At 47.0% G+C, this 17,202-nt stretch overlaps 1 protein-coding gene across 4 annotated transcripts in view; it reads left to right on the plus strand.

Moving 5' to 3' along the window:
- Positions 1-17,202, plus strand: part of DPF3 (double PHD fingers 3) — a 287,861-nt gene that overhangs the window by 111,240 nt on the left and 159,419 nt on the right. For all 4 annotated transcript variants that reach the window (XM_056133732.1, XM_056133734.1, XM_056133735.1 and 1 more), the window contains exon 2: positions 14,212-14,372. In XM_056133732.1, the coding sequence (XP_055989707.1) occupies positions 14,212-14,372 (161 nt within the window). The remainder of the gene's footprint in view (positions 1-14,211; positions 14,373-17,202) is intronic.

The following is a 17,202-nucleotide window of genomic DNA, read 5'->3' on the forward strand; positions in this document are numbered from 1 at the left end:
TAAAATAAATTGTGTATTTGGTGAAATGATTCCCACAATAGTCTTGTGTACATTGATCACCTCCTGTTGGAATTTTGAAGATCTACTCTGTTAACAACTTTCTAATATACATTTCAGTATTATGAACTAGAATCCTTTGCTATGCATTATATTCCCATAATTCTTAAAAGCAGTATAGAAACAAACAAAATGAAATAAGAGAAAGGATTAGTGGCCACCCTAGACAGGAAGGAGTCTTCCTGGAGGTGATCTCAGTCTTGAGGTGGTCTGGGAGGGATGGAGTGGCCTGTGGTGGCCTGTGGTGGGAGAAGATAGGTATGACAAAGATTCTTCAGCCCCACCCCTTGCTGACTTTCATTGGTTGCTGGACCAGCAGCTGAAACTCACTGTGTTCTGGGGACAAAAGGGGATGCTATGAGGAAGGTCCAGTGCAGGCCAGGAGCCAGGGGCTGGACAAGTAGGAAGGGGTTTCGGTTTTTCAGAGGAAATCAGCAGAAGGATTTCAGGAGGAGAAAATCAGGGCCTGATGCCATGATTCTTATTACTAATATTTTATTCCCCCCTTGTCCCTGTGGTAGTTGTAATAATTGGTGTTACATTGTTGGTTGTGCTACTCATATACACCTTTGGTACACATACTTTGGGCTGGGGTAATCTCTATTTTTTTTTTTTTGGATGGGGGTCTGAGGGGAGCCACACTTGGTGGTGCTCAGGAATTATTCCTTGTTCTGTACTCAGAAATCACTTCCCTGGTGGACTCGGGACCATATGGGATACTGGGGATTGAACTTGGGCTGGCTATGTGAAAGACAAATAGCTCACCTGTTGTGCCATCTCTCCAGCCACAAGGGTGATCTCTATTTGATTTGAATTTCCCTCCTCCATTTCCTTTTGTTGTTGTCGTCCCTTTGGCATGACTGTTACAATGACACAGGGCCCCACATGTGGCCATGGTGCTCATACTGTTGGTGGCAGTTCTCACTGGGACTTGAACATGTTAGCTGGGGTGTTTGCACTTGGTTTGGTTGGGCTATGCCGGAGGAGATTTACCTCTTGAGGCATCAGATCTCTAAAGGCAAGACAGGACTCCCACTGAACTCCTCCTAGAACCCTTGGTTTCCATTGAAAAAAGGAACCAAGAATTGTGAACTTATTGGGCCATGTTCTTTGTGTCTTCAGCCACAGTCCCTTAGCTAGGGAAAGTGGCTTGGAAGTCCATATATTCTGATAGCAGAGATTAGGTCTGGGAATGTGTTTGCCCAAGAATTGTCTAATTGTCTAGTCAGTGTTTAATCCCTCACACTCAGGGAATAATGCACAGTCCCAGCTCAGAGCTGGGGTTCCATGAACCAGGGAAATGAGACCTTTCTCAATTGTCTGAGTTTCTGGTGTGGGCTCTGTGTGTGTGTGTGTGTGGTGTGTGTGTGTGTGTATGTGTGTGTGTTTTCTAGGTATGCTTCACCCTGGATAAGGAAGTCTTTTTTTTCCCCCTCCACTTTTCAAAATTGGTTGCATCCTACACATTCTTTTTGCCTCAGGAGGAGAGATTTATTTGTCACGCTGGGATGTCCTTTGTCAGGCAAACCTTGGATTTGAGAAAAGCTTTAGCTCTTCCTTCTGAGCCTCCTCCTTTTCATTCTTTCCTCCTCTCCCCTTGCACTCCACCACCCCATTATTTACAGGAAGGAATCATGACTCTTCCTGCCTCCAGTTCCTGTCCTTGGCAGCCCCTTGGCTTCAACCTCGAGTTGCGGATGGCATCACAACACCCAGTGGCAGCTCAGAAATCATGCCCAGGCTTCATAGAAATTTTGTCTTGCTTAGGCAGCTTTGCATAATAAGTCCCTGAAAAGTCTTCCCCAGAGGAGATGGAGGGAAAGGGATTTATTGGGATGAGTGGGTCTAAACAAATGATGGAAGTTTCAGGGTTCCAGTGCTTTGTTCTACTTGGCTTTGTAAGATTATGCTACCCGGGTCCCCTAGATCTCCTTCCTGTGATGTTCTAAAGGGTCACCGGCAGGACTGTCTCTCTAGGTCAGGAGCTTCTGAGGTGTGGCATGAGGGATGAGGACTTTTGGCCAACCATTCTGCTTTTGGTTAGTGCCACATAGGCTGGCCAAGAATGTAGGAGACCTTCCTTCCTTCCTTCCTTCCTTCCTTCCTTCCTTCCTTCCTTCCTTCCTTCCTTCCTCTCCCTCTCCCTCTCCCTCTCTCCCTCTCCCTCTCTCCCTCTCCCTCTCTCTCTTTCTTTCTTTCTTTCTTTCTTTCTTTCTTTCTTTCTTTCTTTCTTTCTTTCTTTCTTTCTTTCTTCTGCCATGCCTCGTGATGCTCACGGTTTACTCTTGGCTCTATGCTCAGGGATCACTCCTGCTAGGCTCAGGGGACCTTATGTGTAGCCATATGTGAAACTTGGGCACTGCGTGCAAGGAAAGCTCCCTATCCTCTGAACTATCTCTCCAGTCCTGGGAAATGTTTTCTCACAAGAACAAAAGCAGTGGAATTCAAGCCAGCTTAATGGCTTTTGCAGGTCTGCCAGTAAAACATGGCAGAAGAGTGTTCCCATGCTCCTTGATTATACCCTGGCTCTTTATGGTGGAGTTCTGTCCATCAGTGTGTCTGTACATCTTCACATCACTAGGGGAGTGTGGAAAAAAAGATCTGGGTTCCAAGCCAGAATCAGAGTCTTTGTGCCGACCCCCATCCCACCTCTACTCTACCCATCTTGATTCTTACTAAGACTGAAGTTTGTCTGCTGCTCTAGACCATGAGGGGGTGGGTGATAGTCGCAGGCCTGAAAAGGGCCAAGGGGCAGTTTCTGCAGCAGCTCAGAATCGGCCCACAGGGTGGGTGGGTATGATGCCAGCACATGAGGACACTCTGTGGGCTTCTTGTCAAGTTCTGAGAAGGGACGTTCACAGGGTAACATGAGTATCATAGAGGGTTATCGTAGTGTTGCTGGCAAAAATTCTGTAGGATTTGAACTTGTAACAACCATGTTATTGGTCATATGTATGGGTCACATACACTGGGAAAGTTAGGGTGTCACAAGCTTGTGACAATGATGGAGTTCTCCCATTAGTTTGCAGAGGATGGCAGGGATTTTTCTATCCAGTGGTTCCTATTAGGCACTTGTTTCCACATCCCTATCACTGTGTTTGGTAAAGTGTAGAAACACTAGCTCATAGCTGCTGCCTTGAAGATGCTTGTAATCTAGCTGGGTGAGAGACATGAGGGAGATGACAGAGACGGTCCAGACATGAGTGAGACAGTACGGGATCTCAGAGAAGGCAAAGGTATCATGTTTGGCAGGTTTCCTGGGGGAGGCCAGCTCTGTGTACCCCATAAAACCCACCTTATAAAGACAGAGGCCAGGTGGGAGGAGAGGTCTGTGTAGTCTTTCTAAATTTATTTTTATTTATTTATTTATTTATTTATTTTGCTTTTTGGGTCACACCTGGCGATGCTCAGGGGGTACTCCTGGCTTTGCACTCAGGAATTACTCCTGGCGGTGCTTGAGGGATCATATGGGATGCTGGGAATAGAACCCGGGTTGGCTGCATGCAAGACAAATGCCCTATCCGCTGTACTCTCGCTCCAGCCCTGTTTTTTTCTTGTTAACCGAGATTGGTTGTCTTTTATGTTACTTTACATTCAATCTGGTGTACTACTACTGGTTAATTAGTGTTGTGTAGAGTTTGAGATGTTGCTTCAGGAAGTCCAGAATTTTTAGTGGGGCGATACATCTGGGATTTTTAAGTGGTTGGTGGTTTTTGGATGTGTGCATGACTGCTGGGACTTCCATAGAGTCTGCATAGAGTCTTTTGTTGGGTCTCAGGAGTGGAATGTGCAGGGTGGCCAGAGGAGGACACGCCCTTGTTCCATCCAGTCATTCACCCCAACACAGCATGGTCTGTGGGGAGCAGATCCAGACAGACTTCTGCCAGGATCATGGCACAAGAGAGACTCTGCTCTGCCTGAGGTCCAGCTTTGGCCACCAGCTCCCTTAAAAAAATTTTTTTTTGGGAAACTTTTTTATTAAGTCACTGTGAGATAGACGCTTACAAAGCTTTTCATGATTGAATTTCAGTCATACAGTGTTCTAACACTCATCCCTCCATCAGTGTACATTTCCCAGCACCAGTGTTTCCAGATTCCCTCCCATCACCTCCCAACCCCCACCCTCTGCCTGTCTCTATGGCAGGTACTTTTCCTCTCTCTCTCTCTCTCTCTCTCTCTCTCTCTCTCTCTCTCTCTCTCTCCCCCCCCCCCCCCCTCGTTTTGGGCATTGTGGTTTGCAATATTGATACTTAAAGATTACAGATATTGTCCAGTGTGATCATTTCCAGCTATTATTGTCATACTGGTCTCTTCTCTATCTTACCTACCCTCAGCCCCACACACACTTGTGGTTAGTTCCAACCATTGACCAGTCATCCTAACCCTTGTTTTCCCTGGCAATGGATATTAGTCTTCTACTATATATTTTTATAGATCACAAATAAATGCAGTCATTTTTTATCTGTCCCTCTCCTTCTGACTCATTTCACTCAGCATGATACTCTCCATGTCCATCCACTTATAGGCAAATCTCATGGCTTCATTTTTCCTGATAGCTGCATAGTATTCCATTGTGTAGATGTGCCATAGTTTCTTTATCCTTTCATCTATTCTTGGGCACTCAGGTTGTTTCCAAATTCTGGCTATGGTGAATAGTGCTGCAATGAACATAGGGGAGCAGATGGTATTTCTGATGTGTGTTTTTTGTCCCCCAGTGTATATTCCCAGAAGTGGTATTGCTGGGTCAAATGGGCACCAGCTCCCTTTTGTCTTGGGATACAGGCTTGGATGGGTCTTTGAGACTCTGAGCTGCCCGCAGTGCTGTGGAGTCTGCCTGATCCATTGGTCCATCCCTCATCTCTATCTCCCTGGGTTTTTCCAGTCCAGTGGAGAAATATAGGCACCACCCAGGATGGTCTTGGCTCCAATACCTTTGGGAAAATCTGACAGCAGGGTTTCATGATGGGAGATTTCTTTTTGTCAGGATAGGAAGGAGAGAAGCTCTGAAGATGGCAGGTGATTGCTGCAGGAAGCCAGGAGCTGGGCGAGGACAGAATGAGAGGGGTGAGAGATACTTGCTCCAATATTCTCAAGATTGTTGTCAGACAGTCACAAGATCACAAGCATCCTGTTGTTCGTTGCTTTCCTCGAGCAGGCACCAGTAACGTCTCCTTCTTCCCAGCCTTGAGATTTTAAAAGAGCCATTTCAATGCTCTTTCAGGATTAGGAGAATGAGACCCATCATAGTTACTGGTATTTGGCATATTGAGTATGACATGGAAAGTTTGCCAGACTCTGCCGTGCGGGCAGGATACTTTTGGTAGCCTGCCAGGTTCTCCAAAGTTAAAAATAAGATAATAAGATGTTGTGTGGCCGCAAATGCGGCCGTGCACTTCCAGGAGCTGAATTTTATAGTCTCTGCGTCTTGGTCATTGATGAGACCAACCTGGCACTGGTAGCAGCTGGTGTGTATGACACCTACCTACTGGAAGATGGGGGGTCTGGTTGGAGAAGGCCCAGTCCCAATCCGAGTAGGCTTGGAGACCTCAGCCCCGGGACCCGCATGCCTGGGTTCCTCTGCCAGTTCTTTCATGCATGAGGCCCGTCCAGACGTGTGGAGAGTGGTCTCAGCATGGCCGTGGCTGGTTCTGGAGGTCCTCAGCTGCTGGGGCTCTGCTTGGGGTGGAGGGGGGAGAGAAACTCAACCCTCCCCCCTTCCAAGGGGCCCCAGTGAGGACAGCCAGGCGTGGGGGCAGGAAATTCTGTGTCAGACAGTCACACAATCTAAACTGCCTTGAATGCCAGACCCTGTAGAGCCTGTGCGTGAGCTCTTGTCTCCAAACTGCAGGGCATTGGAAGATGAGTATTTGTCTTTAAGCAGGGACTTACTGAGTACCTCTGGTATGTTGCCTTCTGTACTGAAGGTAAATCAGTATCAAGGCCAGGTAGCTGGCTGGGTTGCCTGGTTCTGCGGGCATGAGGTGCTGTTCACACAAAAGTGGATATGAATTATGTCCCTTGGAAGGGTGAAGTTGTGTCCAGGGACCGGTAGATGTGGTCCCTGTCCCTGGAATTTACAGTCTAGGAGAGGAGCCATGTAAAGCATTGACTTGAGTTGATGTGACTCTATGAATAGCATCATTAGGGCTGGAAAATGGATGTTGAGGGTCTAGCATCTCTCTCACCCTTCCCTTGGCACTAATCTGTTTTTAATGTTCCAAAGGACTGTCTGGATCAGCTGGGGAAGGTATTGTAGACTGGATGGCTCAAACAACAAATATTTTTTTGCTGTTTGTAGATCTGGAGACAGAAATCTGAGCTCTGGCTTTGTTGCTAGTAGACAAAGGATCCTGTCCTTTAGCTATAGATGTGTGTGTGTGTATGTGTATGTGTGTGTGTGTGTGTGTGTGTGTGTGTGAGTGTGTGTGTGTGTGTGTGTGTGTGTGTATTTGTTTTGGGGACATACTGGCTGTGCTCAGGCCTTAATCCTGGCTCTGCACTCAGAAATCACTCCTGATGGGCTTGGGGTACCATATGGGTTACTAGGGATTCAGCTCAGGTTGGCCGTGTGCAAGACCTTCCCCATTGTGGTTAATCTGAGCCTCATTATAGCTATGTAATTAAGGAGGTGGATAAAGGGGCAGGAAGGGAGAGGGGAATAGATTAAAAATATTATATATATATATATATTTGGAAGGTTTGGGCCATATCCAGCAGTGTTCAGGGGTTAATTCTGGCCCTGTGCTCATGAGTGATACCTGGAGGTGCATGAGGGTCACATGTGGTTCTGGGGATCAAACCATGGTCAGCAGCATGCAAGGCTAATGTCTTACCTCCTGTACTTTTTCTCTGGTCCTAATTTCTTAATTCTTATTGTATTTTAAGTAGCATGGTGCAATAGCACTAAGGTTTATGGTTTTTATGTACAAAGTTACTGCACCTTCATCACTGCCTTGTATTTTGGGCCTTAATCTGCCTATATCACACCCATCCATTGTGGAAGGAGGTTACTCTCAGCTATTGGTCATGCAAGGCAAGTGCCCTTGCCCCTTCTCCCTGTCCCTAGAAATTCTTGCAAGTATACTCATTCTATTCTGAGGTCCTAGGACTCCCCCAATGTCTCATCTGCAAGTCGTGCCCTGTGGGGCACTGTTCTTAGAGGGACACCTTCAGCCCACCTTCAAGGGCCTTAGGCTTTAAGGGCAGCGCTAGGACTGGGGTAACTTAGAGGGCCTTGCCAGGCATTGTCCCTGCTTGCCGACTGCCACAAAGCTTTCTAGTGGCTGAGTTGAACTTGTTAGCTAGCATGTATGTGACTAGGAGGAGGTGAATACATGGGTGTAGATGAGTGTAGCCTTTTCATGTATGTTTGTGGGAAGTTAGTGGAAATGTGGGCAGCTGCTAGAGACAGCAGGAAATCCAGGTGCCCACAGAGACGAAGTGGGCTACTGGAGGGGGCGAGGCATGGGGGATGGAGGGGCCTGCAATCTTGCCACAGGCCAGGGCTCCCCTTGATCTCTGCTTATCTCTGTTTCCTTGCACAAATCACAGGCAAGGGCCAAGGTCCTGTTTTCACAGCCAAAGGGGACTTGGGGCACAGCAGGCAGTAGGGAGGAGGGACAGGAATTCAGGGCCGATGGGGTGAGGGCAGGGGAGTGTCAGGGACACCTCACTAGCAGGGAGAAGTGGTCAGGGCGACGCTCTCTGCTCCAGAGGGAAGGTTCTGCGGAGGGAAAGGCATCCGGAAGGGCATGGGGGGTTTGAAGTCTGGCGGGTCATATCTATGCTGGGGGGTGTCCCAGGACTGAAGGCTAGGATAGAGCCGGTCCTCTGGGGTCTGAATTGGATGACTGGACCTGGGTTTTAGCTTCGGATGGTGAAGGCAGAACCTTTTGGAGAGGGGGAGAGAAGAGAGAAGCACAGATCAGGCTTGGAAACTGCATTTAAGTCCATTGGAGCCTCATCTCCCCCACCCCTACCCGGAATCTATTTTTCCAATTGGCTCAAGGAGGGGCATCAGAAATCTATGGGAATGTGTTCCCCCAGAGCTTGGATGACTGCCTTGCCTCAGACAGGATCTATCCCAATGGGTGATATTCCCTGGGCCTTCCCCAGAACGAACAAAGCACTGTTCCCTGTCTCCTTCTCAAACTGGGTAGCCAGCGCCACTGCACATGGCACCAGCAGGGGCTTCCCTGGCAGAGAGCCTGGCAATCCGTTCCCCTTTCCCTTTCCGGCTTCTGATTGCAGTTTGAGGAGCCTGGAGTCGGTTTTGATGTGAATGTCATTCTACTCTTCTAGTTTCTTTGAGCCCAGGATAGCTGTCATCCTGTGGTCATTGTAACCTTCTTGCTTTGGGAAACAGGTAGTGGCCAAGGCCAGGCTATGCCTGACCCAGCCTGGGGCTTGCTGATCACCACACACAAAATGAGTCATTCATTGCCAGGCTCTCTCTGTCCCTGCACTTTAATGCAAATATCCCCCCCCCCCATGTGGAGATATTTCTCCCTCCCTTCTTCCCTCCCTCCCCTTCCCTTCCCCCTCCCTCCCTCCCTCCCTCCCTCCTTCCGTCCCTCCCTCCCTCCCTTCCTCCCTCCCTCCCTCCCTCCCTCTCCATCCCTTCCCTTCCTTCCTTCCTTCCTTCCTTCCTTCCTTCCTTCCTTCCTTCCTTCCTTCCTTCTTTCCTTCCTTCCTTCCCTTCCTTCTCCTTCCCTTCTTCCTTCCCTTCTCCTTCCCTTCTTCCTTTCCTTCCTTCTCCTTCTCTCCTTCCTTTCCTTCTCCCTCCTTCCTCCCTTCCTCCCTCCCTCCCTCCCTCCCTCCCTCCCTCCCTCCCTCCCTCCTTCCCTCCTTCCTTCCTTCCTTCCTTCCTTCCTTCCTTCCTTCCTTCCTTCCTATCTCCCTCCCTCCCTCCCTCTCCATCCCTTTCCTCCTTCCTTCCTTCCCTCCCTCCCTCCCTCCCTCCCTCCCTCCTTCCTTCCTTCCTTCCTTCCTTCCTTCCTTCCTTCCTTCCTTCCTTCCCTTCTTCCTTCCCTTCTTCCTTTCCTTCCTTCTCCTTCTCTCCTTTCTTTCCTTCTCCTTCCTTCCTTCCTTCCTTCCTTCCTTCCTTCCTTCCTTCCTTCCTTCCTTCCTTCCTCCCTCCCTCCCTCCCTCCCTCCCTCCCTCCCTCCCTTCCTTCCGCCTTTCTCCCTCCCTTCCTCCCTCCCTCCCTCCCTCCCTCCCTCCCTCCTCTCTTGTTCTCTCCTCTCCTCCCTTCCTTTGTTTGAAATTGTTTTTCCTGGCTTAGGGAGACCTGGCCATTGCTTTTATTTCAAAGTGGAGAGCAAATCCTGTGAAGCTTTTGGTGAACGAAATTTAGGAGAAGTGCTGTTGGAATTCAGCAAAGAGGTGGAGATTTCTACTCTGCCCCCCACCAACGTGCCCCCCTCCCCACCCCTGTACACACACACCTTGAAAAAGACTTGAAACATCGGTTTCTGAATTGCTGCCCAGGACTGTTCTGTTTAAAAGCGACTTTCCCGGATAACATGGTAAGGACGGTGTCGGGTGCCCGACATACAGCCTCAGCCTTTCATGCGTGTGCCAGCCCACACCCCGTCCTGTCTGTTTATGGAAGAGAGGGCTTGTTCACACAAAGATTACTTTTAAAATACACAGTCCTCGGCAGGCCCGTTCCTAATAACACTGCATATGATGGAAGTATTGAAGATGAAATAAATTTTTATTCAGAGTGTCACTTTGTTTGACTTTTTTGTTCCACTTGGCATGGATTTGACCAACCTCCCTTCTCTGCAGCAGTCACTTTCCTATTCAAGTTCACTCTTTGGAATTGAAACTGTTCGTGGGGAGTTAGGAGCACACTGCGAAGAGTTGGATTGGAAATTCTACTAGACATATCTTTGGTATTAACTTGCAGAGATTTGGGGGATTTGTTTTGGCCCTGTGGTGCTCAGGGCTTACTCCTGGCTCTATGCTCAGGGATCGCTCCTGGGAATGGGGGGTTTCGGGGGGAGGCAGAGCTGGGATTTGAACCTGGGTCAGCTGTGTGCAAGGCAATAGCCCTACCCATATCCACTGACCTATGGATTCAGCCCTGAATTTGTTTTAAGAATGGAAAGTCCCTTCTCTCTACTCATTGAGCTGTGGTGCTGTGTGTAAATTCTTCCCTTCCCCTCCCCTCTCCTCCCCTCTCTCCCCCTCTTCTTCCCCTCTTCTCCTTTCCTCACTCCTTCCCTCAACTCCTCCCTTCCTTTCCCTTTCCCTCCCCTCCTCCCTCTTCTTTCCCCTCCTCCCCTCCTATTCCTCTCCCCTCCTACCCCACTCTCCTCTGCCCTCCCTTCCCCTCTCTTCTTCTCTTCCCTCCCTTCCCTTCTTCTGTTCTCTGCCCTCCTCTCCCCTCCTCTTCCTGCCCTTTGTCCCAAACTTGGTTTTAGGGATTCACTTTACATAAAATTAATTTTTTAAAAAAAATAATTTTTGATGTTTGGGCCACAACCAGCTGTACTCAGGGGTTACTCCTGGCTCTGTGCACAGGCATCACTCTTGTCAGGGTTTGGGGGACCATATGGGATGCTGGGGATCAATTCCAGGTTGACCATGTGCAAGGCAAATGCCCTACCTGCTGTAACTATCACTCTGGCCCCCCTCAATAGAATTTCCAGGTTTGGAATAGTAATGTCTTGTAGGTTGTCAGAAGGTGGTTGAAAACCATATTACCTTCCACCCCCACCCCAAATTGAACATTTCTGTCATGCACACTTTTTCTTTCTCATTAGTTTCTCTTTTGGGGAACACACCTGGCAGTACTCAGGAGCTATACCTGGCTCTGTGCTTGGTGATTGCTCCTGGGGGTTCTCAGGGCACCCTGCAGTGCCAGGAGGGAAGATGGACCTCCCACATGCAAAGCTGTGCTCAGCCCCAGAAGTGCTCTCTGGCTCCTCTTGCACAGTCTTGTCACTTGTCAGCATGCTGTGACCAGCCCTTGTCCTGTGCAGGGAAGCCGGAGTGTCCAAAGCATGCAGGACAGGCCACATGCCAGGCTGCAGGGCTGAACTGTTCCGGAGAGTTCTGTGAGGCTGATCCGCACCACCACAGCAGACAGGGCATTGGAGCTGGCCGGCATGCCCGTGAGTGCTTGGAAGGAAATGGTTTTTTTCCTGTGATTCATCTCACGGTCCTTGTTACCAACTTTGATCACACTAGTTTAGATGCAGTTCTGTTTTATAGCATTTTAATGGGTTCCGTTCCCCCTCCCCAATTTATTTCCAGCTGTGTGACTATTGCTATTTGATTGCAACTTGGTTTTGTGACTGCCAGGACACTTTCTGAGCGTGTTTGCCTGGCAGTGAGACAGATGCTGTTCTGAGGTGGAAAAGAAGCAAAGGACATTTTTAGGTTTAGGAGGGATATCAACAGACAGTTTCTGAAGGATACCTCAGAAGCTTCAATAGAAAAAGAAATTTTCTATAAACTCTGGTAGATGCTAATGCTTGATTTAAAAAAGAAAGGATAGAAAAATCCACTGAAAGTATTGTTTTCCACCCAACAATAGCCGAGATAAGTACCAGGAGGTTTACTCCATAGCTTGGAAGCCAGCCGCACACGCTAGGGGAAAAGGCAGCTCAGTTAGAGAAGGGAGCACCAAATAAAGGGTGTTGGGAGGGTTCTCCCAGGATGGGAGATGCATGCTGAAAGTAGACTATAGACTGAATATGATTGCCACTCAATGCCTCTTTTGCAGACCACAGCACCCGAAAGGAGAGAGAGAACAAAAGGGAGTGCCCTGCCACAGAGGAAGGGTGGGATGGGGGTGGGGTGGGGGTGGGTGGGAGGGATACTTGGATCAGTGGTGGTGGAAAATGGGCACTGGTGGAGGGATGGATGGGTACTCGATTATTGTATAACTGAAACCCAAGCACAAAAATTTGTAAGTCTACAACTGTACCTCATGGTGTCTCACTAATAAAAATTAAAATAAAAAGTATTGTTTTCTTTATTTTCTAAATATTTTGATTAAGAACACTACTATTATTATTGTTATAATTATTACTTTTGTTTTTGAGCTACCCCTGGTGGTGCCTGGGGTCACTTCTGGTTGGGGAACTGTGTTGTGCCAGGGATGGAACCCAGACCTCCTGCATGCAAAGTATGTGCTCAACCTATTTAACTCTTTCAGGCCTCTAGAATAATGCTATTTTTAACATTATGGGTTTTCTGATTTTGGCTTTTTCAAATATACATAGATCTAATACACAGGCATGTTTGGGGTCAGATATAGTACAGTGGGTAGGGCGCTTGCTTTGCATGCAGCCAGCCCAGGTTTAATCCCCAACACACCATGTGGTCCCCCAAGCCCAGCCAGGAGTGATCTCTGAGCACAAAGTCAGGAGTAAGCCCTACGCAGCACCAGGTGTGGCCCAAAATAACCAAACAACACCCTTCCAAACCCAAAGGGACATTCATAATGTTCATTCACAGTGAGAGCTACTTGAGGGCTGGGGAGATAGCTCTGGGCTCAGAGACCTGAGTTCTATTTCTGGCACCACAGGGTGTAGTGCTGGTGACCCCCAGCACTCCCAATGCCACTGGGCCTGAGCAGCACCATCTCACTGGGTCTGAGCAGTGCACTGTCTGGTCAGGTTTATCAAGTTTCACTGAGGGAACTGCCCCACGAATGCTACTGCCCCTGCCTCCCACCCCTAATGAGCCACTGAGTCTTCCTCTGCTCTGCAGTTCCTGTGATTTGACCTTTGTGGTTCTACATACCCCACTTGCCGTCCCCTGTAATAAACTCAGGTTTACCTGTAGAAGTTATGTGACATTTGTGTGTTTTTGAGAGTCATTGACTAATCTCCACATGACTATTTGTTAGAGATTTGAGCTCATGGACAATTTTTTTTTGACTAAGAAGGTTAGTTTTAATTTTTTTTGAAAATTAATTTTTTAAAGTAGATCACCGTGAGATACAGTTACAAAGCTTTCATGATTGAGTTTCAGTCATATGATGATCGAACACCCAGCCCTCCACCAGTGCACATTTTCCACGACCAGTGTCCCCAGTATCCCTCTGGTCAACCCCATTCCCATCCCATCCCTGCCTCTGTGGCAGGCACCTTCCTTCTTACTCTCTCTCTACTTTTGGGCATTAACTCATGGACTATCATTATTATTACTGCTTTGCATTTGATCAGTTATATCGATGTTATATTTTGGTCTTTGAAAAGGACATCTTAAAATTAGTAGCATTACCATATATCCAAATGCCAAAGATCCAGGAACATCAAATTTACTGTGCTTAATCAGCTCATCCCTCCAGCCAACCAGAAAGGGCATTCTCTCTGTGTTTAGAAAGCTGGGGATTGGATTATTTTGAGTTCTAAATTCAACTCTTATTATTTAAGTGGTTATTTGTTCTCCATCAGAAAGATATTTTTTTGTTAAGTTGATGTGTTTGTTTTCAATTGCTGCGTGTTCTCCTAACTCCTTCCTCATGTGATAGATCTACTTTTTGGGGGCAGTGATGGGGGATGCGGTGACAGACACCTTCAGGAATGCTCTGGAGGTTGTGTGGTGCCAGGATCGAACAAGGGTTTGAGCAAACAGAGAAATCACCTTGATTTAACTTCTATGTTCTCTCTTTGGCTCCCTGGTAGCCCTGCTTTTGCAGGAGGTCTTCTTTGCCCTTCTGGTCTGAATATGGAGCCGGTCTCTTCATTCATTTCAACAGCAGCCTCTGTGCTGGTGGTCTGGGTCAACCCTAGGGAGTGGTTTATGATTGTTTCTAAGAGGGTTTTAGAAGCCTAATGCCTCATGGGTCCCATGCAGAAGGTTACATGGAGCTCTACATGCATCCTAGAGCGGGAACTCATGTTTCCTACAGCAGGGGCTAGAGTCACTTTTGCCACTGGTTGTTCTGGGGGCCCTACACTCTTAGTTCAGGGGTTCGGCCAGGTCCGGGTAGACTCCGTGATCCAAGGGGAACCTATTCAGGACCTGAAGGCCATTTGGATGCTCCCTCTGGGCCATCTCTTAGTCGTCATCCGCCTTGGTCTTTGTCACCTCAGATCTTCCTGGGTGGTCGGTGGGGGCCATCCGTTTCCCCTCCCCATGCTTTTTCTTCTTGTTGGTCTTATTCCTTCTCTCTGTGTGTTCTGGCAGGCTGGGGGACCAGTTCTACAAGGAAGCCATTGAACACTGCCGGAGCTACAACTCGAGGCTGTGTGCCGAGCGCAGCGTGCGCCTGCCCTTCCTGGACTCACAAACTGGCGTGGCCCAGAACAACTGCTACATATGGATGGAGAAGAGGCACCGGGGTCCAGGTGAGTCTGCCACCCGGGGATGGGTGTGCGCTCAGTGCTTGGGTTTCTAGGTGTCTGGGAAGACCAGAGAGAGTGTGGAATTCACCCAGCCTGGGTATGGTTGGGATAGGGTTGGAGTGTGGGAGGTAGGGGATGGGGCTTGGGATACCTAAGCCACAAAAAGCAGGGCTGGAGTGATAGTACAGCAGGTAGGGTGCTTGCCTTACACACAGATGGGGTTCGATCCCTGAGCCTGCCAGGAGTGATCCAGTAGGGCAGAGCCAGGAGGAAGCCCTGAGCATCACCAGGGATGGCCACCCCAAACAAAAAACAAAAAATTCACATAAAGTTTAATTTTTTTTAGCTCCTAGCAGGTGCTCCAAAACTCATCAGAGGATGGTGTAGGGTCTTGAAGGCCCATGTATTTTTATCACCTGGTCTCAATTGTCAAAAATACATAGCTTAGCACATGGTATAAAGGCCAATCTTGTTTCATTTACATTCACTTGCCTCCTCTCCACTTTTCCTTCTGGACTCCAGGTTATTTAGAAGCAAATTCAAGGTGCATATTATTTCATCTGTTAATGTCTGAATATCTCTAAATTCAAGGACTTAAAAAAAAGCTTTCTGTTAACAATGACTTTAATAACCCCAAATATTTGGTGAATATTTCCTCTGTGGTTCAAGTCAGCACCCCTGTATTGCAATTGGTTGATGTGTCTAAAATCTCTTCATATTTTTAAGTCTCTCTCTGCGTCTCTCTCTCTCTCCTTCTTACCCTCCCTCCCTCCCCTGCCATGTTATTAGAGGAAGAAACTGAGTTGTTGGCACCGTAGGGTTTCCTAGACTCTGGGTTTTCTGATTGCACCCCATGGTGTTGTGCCTGTGAATTGGTAGTTAAGTCTAGAGACTTGAGCAGATTCAGGTTCAATTTTTTGGGCAAGAACAATTCCTAAGTGGTGCTGTGCTTTCTTCCAGAGGCTTCTGCAGCCAGTTATGTCTTGTTTTTACATGTTAGCAGCCCCTGATGGTAATTGCCTAGATCCTTTATTCCATTAAGGATAGCAAAAAGGTGATGTTCAATTCAAGACCATCATTATTTCTTCATTTATTAGCTCTAAAACTTCTATAAAGAGAAACATCTCCTCATTAAAATTTTGATTATTGTGAGGTACAGTTCATATTTGAAAGGCAGGATAAATGTCTTTCTTTATTTACCAGTTTTCAAAATAATGAGTTGTTTCCCTAGTATTTTTCAAGGAAGATCAATAAAGTTATTTTTGCTTTTCAGAACCATTATGAATTCACATCATATTTTTACAATGAGTTAAAATTGGATGCATTTTTAACCCATTGTAACTGTTATTCCATTTGAAGCTTCATTTGTCCTAACACCTAGTATTGGTGTTTTAAAAAACAACCCCAGTGGTTTCTGGTAGCTTACTTGCTTTCTGAATATTAGGTCACAAATTTCAGGTTTATCTTGTGTGCTTCCTGGCCTGGACCTGTAATCAGTGAGTTCTATAAATACTCTGTTTCTGGGGCCAGAGAGATTTATACAGGGGTTAAGGTCATTGCCTTGCATCTCTCTGACCCTAGTTTGAATCCCTAATATGATCCTCTGAGAACCAGCAGAGGTCACTCCTGAGCCCCACCAGGTCCTTCTCTCACCCTATCCCTTTATGTGCAGAAACAACCCTTACCATAAAATCAAAAAAACCCAAATCCTGTTTTTGTTTTGAGGGCATGTTATTGATAATCTTGAGTTGGTGCTCAGTGCTCTGAACTGGCCTTAATTATGGATCTTTCACATTGGCAGAAGACAATTTCTTTTCATTCTTTGTTTTGTTTTGTTTCTTGGGTCATACCAGGTGGGGCTGAGGGGCTAACCTTGACCCAATGCTCAGGGGACTGTGTGATTCTGAGGATTGATCCCAGCATCCCAGAGCATGCAGGTGGCCTATTGACCTATGTCTTTTGACCCTAGAAATTTTCTTTTTAAGATAAAATGTATTATGAAATTACACTGATATCTTCTCATTTAATTCAGTTTTAAATAGTTCTTACTTAATCATTTTAAATTCTTTATTTCTTTTTATTTCCATACCAAAGAACTCCTGGCTCTTAATAATACTGACATAATTACTTACTTGCTTCATTCCACTATATACACATAACAGTATCAGAATAACAATGAGATTACCAACAATAAGATTACTGTAAGCCAATTTAAGATGTTCGCTCTCTCTTTCTGCAATTCTTTTTTGTCCTTAGGAGATTTCCTGTTAAGGATGTGGAGGCAAGTCACTGTGTGTTAAGATCATGTGACATAGATCCTCTGTATGATTGTCTCACAACTCAGCTAACACATTTGGATTTAGACATTTTGCTTTCACTTATTAGATATTGCTTTTTAAAAATCATAGTTTCTTTCTTTTTATTTTAAATTTACTTTCTATTTAGAAGGCCCGAGCGGGCCCAGTAACATCTCCATTGGAGATTTTGTTGTTACTGTGTTTGGCATATCGAATACATCACCAGTGGTTTGTGAGGCTCTGCCGTGTGGGCGAGATACTCCCGGTAGCTTGCGGGCTCTCCGAGAGGGGCGGAGGAATCGAACTCAGGTCAGCCATGTTGGCTGCGTGCAAGGCAAACGCCCTACCGCTGTGCTATCGCTCCAGCCCATAATGATAGAGCCCACATAAGTTGCCTGCATAGCACAGGAAGAACCCTCATACTCTTCAGAAAACTTCCATGAATGAATGCAACTTGTATAACTGTAGTACAACATTCACAACCCCTCCTCGAAATGGGCACTGATACAGTAGGTTTAGTGCCATTTTATCAAATG

Source organism: Sorex fumeus, unplaced genomic scaffold, assembly GCF_029834395.1.
Source record: "Sorex fumeus unplaced genomic scaffold, SorFum_2.1 ptg000098l, whole genome shotgun sequence".
NCBI lineage: Eukaryota > Metazoa > Chordata > Mammalia > Eulipotyphla > Soricidae > Sorex > Sorex fumeus.